The sequence below is a fragment of the Nicrophorus vespilloides genome, unplaced genomic scaffold (assembly GCF_001412225.1).
Source record: "Nicrophorus vespilloides isolate i.1.1-1 unplaced genomic scaffold, Nicve_v1.0, whole genome shotgun sequence".
Taxonomy (NCBI): Eukaryota; Metazoa; Arthropoda; class Insecta; order Coleoptera; family Silphidae; genus Nicrophorus; species Nicrophorus vespilloides.
Window position 1 is genome coordinate 72,669 of NW_017095797.1, and position 9,313 is coordinate 81,981.

Sequence of the window (9,313 nt, forward strand, 5' to 3'; positions counted from 1 at the left end):
CAAAGAAGAAAAAATATAATAATATTCATACGAAATAATTAAAATCGCATCACATTATGTTAAATGCTGTAATGAGAACAAATTGCAATTAGAGCTTTCCTCGCTTTATAATCGCGAATGCCGTTTCCACTATATACATTTTTTTTTGTCCGTCTCTATTCCTTCCAGACAATGTTTTTTTCCTATACATCCTCTTGCGTCTTGCGTGCATTAGCTATGTAAATTATTTAATTCCTGTCTTCTTAATTGGCTTGAAGTGCGCGGTAGCAAAGATACATTAAAACGCGATCTAAATGGCTACGGAAAGTTAACTGCAAACTAAATTATATAACGATTTATATGCAAGAGATTTTTTCACAAATATCAATATTAAACAGTTAATTTTCTATTAATCGATGATAAATTTAGATTAAGTTGATTGAATTCAAATTATCCATGTAAATTAAATTTAGTGTTTCCAATTATCTAATCTAAAGCAATTAAAAATTATAATAAGTTTTATACTAAGCAAATGTTTTTCACATTTAAAATATTGAATTAATTATACAATAAAATGTGATTTTTAATGATTAAGTATGCATAATAACGCTAAATAATTGTTTTAATTGTGCATACAATATGTGATTACATAATTTATGGCAAGTTAAGAAATATGTCTGGAATATGAATAATACGTTGTAACTTAGAGAAATCTACATGGAATAATATAGATTTACTGAATTAAATACTAATATGTGTAAATAATCTATATAATTATCAAATTTAAAGTTTTCTTGTTACACAAATATTAAACAATTGTAAATGCAAAAATAAAAATGGAGAACAATATGTATCTAATGTAAAATAGCATTAAACTCTAATTAAATCCATAATTTAAATAAAATAATTTATTTATGTTCTTTAATGTTCAAAAAAATAATCAAAGAAATGAACAATGATTTTAAAACTATTTTTTCTCAATAACCATAATTTATTTGTAAATTTAGATTTTCAAGGAATAAAGTGTGTTTTTTTTTGTAGTTGTTGTGTAATTGTAGTCTTGTAATTTGAAAAAATGACTTACAAAATGTATTATTTTGTCTCGATAAACAAAATATACTATTGTTAATAATTAAAACTAAATTTATTCTGAAGATTTCATGATTTTCTTGAAATTGATTGATGATGATTGAAAAATATTGCATTTAGATTCTATAGAAAATCAAAGTCTATAGAATGTAATATATTTTTTTAATAAACACTATAGATAAAATTTGATTTCTTTGTTGTAATTATAGCTATGTCGATTTTCTTGTAAATCGCTGTCAAATTTGAAAATGTGTAGTGTCTAGATTCTAGAAAATCCAGAATGTATTAATTTATTATTTTTTTCAATAAAAATGAAATCTTCAAGAAATAAATCTGTTTTTGTCTTGTAATTATCAACTATATAAATTTTGGTTTCTTTAGTTCTTTAGTATTTTCTTATATAAATACGATTATTTATTTTGAAAATTAAAGCTAAATATATAAATTCTTAAATGAGAGCTTTTTAATTAAAAAAAAACTTGTAAAGTCATTCAGTTTTTACATTTTACCACCAATGACTAATATATATTTCAAAGTATATATAAAAGTAAAATAATTAGAAATCACAAAACAACTTTGGTCCTAATAGTAATAATTATTGTTTTCATACAAATAGCTGTAAAATTTGAGAAAAAAGATTATAAATGTCTTAGAGTAATTTAGTTAATATCACATATAATTATGATGTATTAATATAAATTACTCAAGAAATGTATAAGGAATATAAAAACATAACGTTCATGGAATATAAATGCGAAAGCAGCGGCAATTAACTATAAATAAAGCATAACTGTATTAATTATGCGATAGGCATTTCTCGCACGAATCTCGTGAATTATTAGAAAGCAATTAAAGGGAATTTAAATGTTTGCTCGCTGACGAGGGAATCGCGTGTTAGGAATAAAGGTCGTTCACTTACTACTAGCTTTATCATTATATTTACCTCCGTTTTTTCCTTCCTTTTACACACAATTTCTTCATTTATTTTTAGATTAGAAATTAACGCGTTTATTTCAGTTCAGTTCAGTTTTTTCAATATAACTTTTTTATTTAAGCATATTTATTGAACACAATCTGTGCCAAAGGAAGTCATAAATATATTGAAAATTTTACAAAAAAAAATGCTTTTCATAGTTAATCTAATTTCATATAAAAAAGGACAATCTAACAAAAAAAAATTTAGTGTAAAATTAAGAATATTTATTTAAATGATGTACAGGGCTTTCCAAACTAACCAACAACCACAAATGATATCCCTGGGTGGAGGTCGTATGTGATTCCAATTCGATGTTGTCCATACAAAAGACCAAGATGTACGTATCATTTCCTGAGAAACAGACATACGTATAATTGAACATGAAGCTCCTTCTCAATAAGATTGCACGATCCGTATTCTTTGGAGAGTTCTGCTTAATTGCGTAGGTGCACAATTTGCACGATTTTTTGTTTAGTGGTTTGATCTTGGTATTTAGGATTGATCCGTGGCTTCTTCGATCATTTTGTGGACCATGCAGCATGGTGCTAATAGTAGGCATGCAGCATACTTCGAAGAAATTGGAGATGTACATCGAGTTATAGGGTTTAGGCCTGATATTTGGTGCGTTTGTTGTTATTTGGACAAGAATCCGTAGCGTGCGTAAATTCCTGGCACCTTCAACAAGGGATGGGAACTGGTGAGGTGCTCCCAACTGCCGGGAAATGTTAGTTTTTGTAGAAGAAGCCCTCACGCAGAAGTCGCTGGAAAGGGTCCATGCATCCAGTTATTATGCGGATTTTAAATCTTAGCGTCCGTAATGTCTTGGTCCATTTTTGTGAGCACACAAGACAACGAGGTGGTGTAAGTAGTTTTATTAGACGCTTTAGGAAGGTTGCTCTTACCAAAGCTTGAAATGTGACCCCGGCCCTTCATATCTTTGAGATATGCGAGGACAATGGTCTTGGAGATTGTTTTTTTTTAACAAGAAGCCTGTTTTTATTTGTATTATTGGGTTTTTGGACAGTTGAGTTCTTCTCGTCGCCTCGCGGTTGTCTGAAAACAGAATGTTTTTCATTGAGGTTTATCCGCCAGCTACATTTTGAGAAGTTTTGAAAGTATTTGCGTCGACTCTTTGACTGAAATCGCTATCAGTTGCTCGTAGTTTTTGTTAGTTTTTGAATTTAGTGTTAGACTGTTTTTGGTCGATATAGTTTCCTCCTCATCTGCTCCCATACGCCACCCGTAGGCTCTGAAAAGCAAATATGAATGTTCAGAACATTCCTCCTCTGGTTTGATTATTATATATACATATTCCATACGAATACACAATACCGCAATATAGTGGACACTTGTACAAGATTTTAAATTAAAAAAAAGAATAAATAAAACATCTACTTTAGAAAAAGTACACAGCGCTGTCGAAGAACAACCATATTGTACCGAGTCTCCAACTGATGTGTGAATGATTGAATTTTCTTGTAATATTCTAGGATAATTCAGGTAAAAATTCTACCATCATCAAAAATACTGATACTCCAAGATACCCATCGATCATTCAGGTAAAAGGACCAATTTAATTTATATTATATTAAAATTTTCTGGCGGAATACTTAATATTATTCTATATCTACTAAATTAGTTAATATTTGCAGTTTTTGTACAACCAACATCAACTATGGATACCTTCGAAATGTTTGATCTTGAATTGGACTTCCAAATGAGACATATTACGGTGGAGGGTGAAAAAGTAACGTTATGTTTGAATAAACTCACAGATGATGGAATATATCTTCAAACAACTTTCATCAAGAATGTGGTCATTTATAAGCACATTGATTTGTGCCCGCATTCGGGATTGATGACTGTTATTTATGAATATTCCAAATATTACGAAGGTTTTGATGTTGAAAGGAATTATCCTGATGAAATGATGTATACACAAGATTTTGAAGAGCAAGCTGTGGTACGAAACAAGGTCGGATTAGGAGATGCGTGTAAAATGGAAATACATGAAGATGAGAACTAAAATAAAAATGTTCAGATCTTGCTAAAAAAATGTAATATTTACATTACATTTTTTTCTGCATGATTACTGGAAAAGTAGGAAGCATTTCGAGTTTAGGAGCAGAATTGGTACAACTATAATCAAGTTTTACGTTAAATCGATGAAATGAATAATATAATAACATATTAATGTGGTGGAGTAAATTTTAATAAATTATTTGTAAACTATAAACAAAAAAATTGTAAAATGTATAATAAAATAAATATTATAATAACAAACTAATTATAAAATAAATATTTTAATAAATTTGATCAAAATTATAATATTAGTACCGTCTCTTAATTTTAAGCTACGTTCAATTATTCATGATCGGCTGATTGAATATACTCACAATTGTTCGTACAAACGTACAATGAAGTCAAATTAAATTAAGCAAATATTTAAATGTATTTGAGATTTGTTGTGGTATTGTAGTAGTCTGTATTTACTATAACATCTTTACTATACTATCTATACTATATTTTATTGCATCAAATAAATGATATAACATATAAATAACTTATATAATTCAAAAAATAACATTAATATGAACGTAAATATCATATATTACATTATAAAACAACTATGGATCACTAAAGGTACATACATATCGTATAAATTTAAAGTAAGTTAATGTGAACGAAGTTTATCAAAAAATATTATATTCATTCGTTTTTAATAAATTAAATTATTCGATTAACATATATTTGCTTATATCACAATAAATTATGTACGCATTAAATACGTTAATCGAACACTGGAGTATTTTAACTACATACATAATTAGAACACAAGTTTCGTGAGATATATTGTGCATTTAACTTATATTCGAATGAACTTTTCCAAAGAATATACGATCAAACGTATGGTACATTGTGTATGCATTATGTACGTTAAGCGAACACTTGAGTATTTTAAATACATACATAAATACCAAGTTTCGTGAGAAATATTGTGTATTTAACTTATATACGAATGAAGTTATTCAAAGAATATACGATCAAAAGTATGGTAAATTGTGTATGCATTATGTACGTTAAGCGAACACTGAGTGTATTTTACATACATAAATAATTAAAATTTCAAGTTTGGAGAGATATATTATGTATTTAAGTTATATTCAATTTATAGGTATTGTCTATGTCCGTACAATAAAGTAGATAAACAATAAACAGTGTACGTTTGTATGAATTTAAAGTACGTTAGTGCGAATGAAGTTTTTCAAACAATTTCCGATTAACGTACATTAAAAATACGATTAAAAGTATGATGAATTGTGTACGCTTATGTACGTTAATCGATCACTGAAAAATTTTAAACACATACATAATTAGAATACCAAGTTTCGTGAGATATATTGTATATTTAACTTATATTGGAATGAAGTTTTCAAAAGAATATAGATAAAAAGTATGATAAATTGTGTATGCATTATGTACGTTAAGCAAATACTGAGAGTATTTTACATACATAAATAATTAGAATTCCAAGTTTCGTGAGATATATTGTGTATTTAACTTATATTCGAATGAAGTTTTTCAAAGAATATACAATTAGAAGTATGGTAAATTGTGTATACATTATGTACGTTAAGTGAACACTGAGAGTATTTTAAATAGTTAAATAATTAGAATACCTTGTTTGGAGAGATATATTATGTATTTAAGTAATATTTAATTTATCGGTATTGTCTATGTCCGTATAATAAACAATAAATTTTGTACGTTTGTATGAATTTAAAGTACGTTAGTGCGAATTAATTTTTCAAAAAATTTCCGATTAACGTACATTAAAAATATGATTAAAAGTATGATGAATTGTGTACGCATTATGTACGTTAATCAAACACTGCAGTATTTTAAATACTTAAATAATTAAAATATCAAGTTTGGAGAGATATATTATTTATTTAAGTTATATTCAATTTATCGGTGTTGAGTATGTCTGTATAAGAAAAAGTAGATAAACAATAAACAGTGCACGTTTGTATAAATTTAGAGTACGTTAGTGCGAATGAAGTTTTTCAAACAATTTCCGATTAACGTACATTAAAAATATGATTAAAAGCATGATGAATTATGTACGCTTATATACGTTAAGCGAACACTGAGTGTATTTTACATACATAAATAATTAGAATTCCTAGTTTGGGGAGATATATTTTGTATTTAATTAACATTCAATTAGTCGGTTTTGTCTATGTCCGTACAAAAAAGGAGATAAACAATAAACAGTGTACGTTTGTATGAATTTATAGTAAGTTAGTGCAAATGAGGTATTTCAAACAATTTCCGATTAACGTACATTAAAAATACGATTAAAAGTATGATGAATTGTGTACGCTTATGTACGTTAATCGATCACTGGAAAATTTTAAATACATACATAATTAGAATACCAAGTTTCGTCAGATAAATTGTGTATTTAACTTATATTGGAATGAAGTTTTTCAAACATTATACGATTAAAAGTATGATAAATTGTATATGCATTATGTACGTTAAGCGAACACTAAGAGTATTTTAAGCGAACACTGAGAGTATTTTAAATACTTAAATAATTAGAATTCCAAGTTTCGTGAGATATATTGTGTATTTAACTTATATTCGAATGAATTTTTCCAAAGAATATACGATTAAAAGTAAGATAAATTATGTACGCTTATGTACGTTAATCGAACACTGGAGTATTTTAAATACATAAATAATTAGAATACCAAGTTTCGTGAGATATATTGTGTATTTAACTTATATTTCAATGAAGTTATCCAAAGAATATACGATCAAAAGTACGATAAATTGTGTATGTATTATGTACGTTAAGCGAACACTGAGAGTATTTTAAATACATCAATAATTAGAATACCTAGTTTGGAGAGATATATTATGTATTTAAGTTATATTCAATTTATCGGTATTGTCTATGTCCGTACAAGAAAAAGTAAATAAACAATAAACTGTGTACGTTTGTGTGAATTTAAAGTATGTTAGTGTGAATGAAGTTTTTCAAACAATTTCCGATTAACGTACATTAAAAATACGATTAAAAGTATGATAAATTGTATATGCATTATGTACGTTAAGCGAACACTGAGAGTATTTTAAATACTTAAATAATTAGAATTCCAAGTTTCGTGAGATATATTGTGTATTTAACTTATATTTGAATGAATTTTTTCCAAAGAATATACGATTAAAAGTAAGATAAATTGTGTACGCTTATGTACGTTAATCGAACACTGGAGTATTTTAAATACATAAATAATTAGAATGCCAAGTTTCGTGAGATATATTGTGTATTTAACTTATATCTCAATGAAGTTATCCAAAGAATATACGATCAAAAGTACGATAAATTGTGTATGTATTATGTACGTTAAGCGAACACTGAGAGTATTTTAAATACATCAATAATTAGAATACCAAGTTTCATGAGATAAATTCTGTATGTATTATGTACTTAAATAATTAGAATACCTAGTTTGGAGAGATATATTATGTATTTATGTTATATTCAATTTATCGGTATTTTCTATGTCCGAACAAGAAAAAGTAAATAAACAATAAACAGTGCACTTTTGTATGAATTTAAAGTACGTTAGTGTGTATGAAGTTTTTCAATCAATATCCGATTAACGTACATTAAAAATACGATTTAACGTATAATAAATTATGTACGTTAATCGAACGCTGACTGTATTTGAAATAGTGAAATAATTATGTTGATTGTTTGTTGTTGTTATTCGAAGTTGATTTTGATGCATAAATGGAAATAAGATTACGTGGCATAAAGCACGCGGCTTTATTAATGGTCTCCGAGCCGTACAAGGAGAGATGGTCTGTTTGCTTGAACTATAATATTTATATATGCAAAACATTACAACAACACATTTATCAGGAACTTTCATTTTCCAGTACAAATACTCCGCGCCGTGACAATAACTTATGACGAGCATTTTTCTTCGCCGCGCGACATCTTAGACAATAATGCACTATAAAATTAAGTTTGCCAACGGCGGTTCGCATTTATATTTATATGCCGCCGTCCCGGAATGGACGTGCATGCATCCACCACGACCCATGAACGAATTGCATCTTCTGGGTTACGTAAGGTGACGCGCTGGTCCGATGAATGGAAATGGAACGCTTTTAGGTGATCATTTTTCCACACATCCTTCATACACAACGTACACTACCATCAACAACATACACTACCTTTTAAATAGACATTAAATTAATTTAACTGACAATACAAAATGACACGAATATAAACAGCACAAGTTTATTTAGTCCGTAATACTTCTTGAAGCAAATAATTCCAAATAAAAATTGTACTCTTACAAATGATTATAATAATAAATGAAATACAAATTAATATATTTACAGTAATAACTCGAATAGTCCTGGTATTCGATTCCGCCTATATTCTGGACTAATTGAAGACTTTAAAAACCCACATATAGTGTATGTAGAAGTATATAGAAGAAAAATAAACAACCATTAATGTAACAATAACAAGCTTGTTTACTAATTTAGAAAAAAAGTACTGTTAGAGTTATTACTATTATTTGTTTTGAATATATTAATTGAGTATTTATTTTCTGAATTTACAATATAACACGGTTAGGTGTTGTATGAAATCGTGTTAAACGAGATTTCTCCTATAACTCCATTGATATAAATTGCATTACATTCTTGTCCCAATATTTTTAACGCGTTATAGAAACTCTCGTTATATGGGAATATACTGTATAATTGAATGAAATCCGAATTGTTAAAAAACAAAATTAGTTGATAAAATCTGTTTATTTAAAAATAAATTATTACATAAAATTACAAACGTTAATATAGAAAAATCTAAATTATTTTATAAAACCGGACTATTCGAGTTATTGCTTTTCCTAACTAAATTGAATAGAATTACACTCCGGTAAAATGCAAATTAAATTACATTTACTTAAATAATACTTAAATGAATTGATATTAATCCAGTGGTCCATCCAAGGAAACTAGTATGCATATTGATTGCATATTTTATGTTTACTTTTTTTTTTACTATTCAGATATTTATGTTTTGAAGAATAAATTATATAATTTTAAAAGTATAAAGCATGGGTGTGCGAACCGATATAAACTTAACCCAAAAGGGGTAAAAGTTAATTCTTGAGGGTAATAAGAATGTAATTCCTGCGTACTTTACATAAATTAACTGAAATTAAACAAGTG

General features: G+C 27.5%; 1 protein-coding gene across 1 annotated transcript; it reads left to right on the plus strand.

The window, feature by feature from the left end:
* Positions 1 to 3,267: 3,267 nt before the first annotated feature.
* On the plus strand, positions 3,268 to 4,266 carry LOC108564420. Its single transcript, XM_017923468.1, has 2 exons — positions 3,268 to 3,603; positions 3,697 to 4,266. Exon 2 carries the CDS (start codon positions 3,720 to 3,722, stop codon positions 4,068 to 4,070), a length of 351 nt encoding a protein of 116 aa, XP_017778957.1. The 5' UTR covers positions 3,268 to 3,603; positions 3,697 to 3,719; the 3' UTR covers positions 4,071 to 4,266.
* Positions 4,267 to 9,313: the final 5,047 nt, after the last annotated feature.

Coding starts and splice junctions, on each gene's coding strand:
- LOC108564420 (XM_017923468.1), top strand. CDS start 3,720: ATGGATACCTTCGAAATGTTTGATCTTGAATTGGACTTCCAAATGAGA.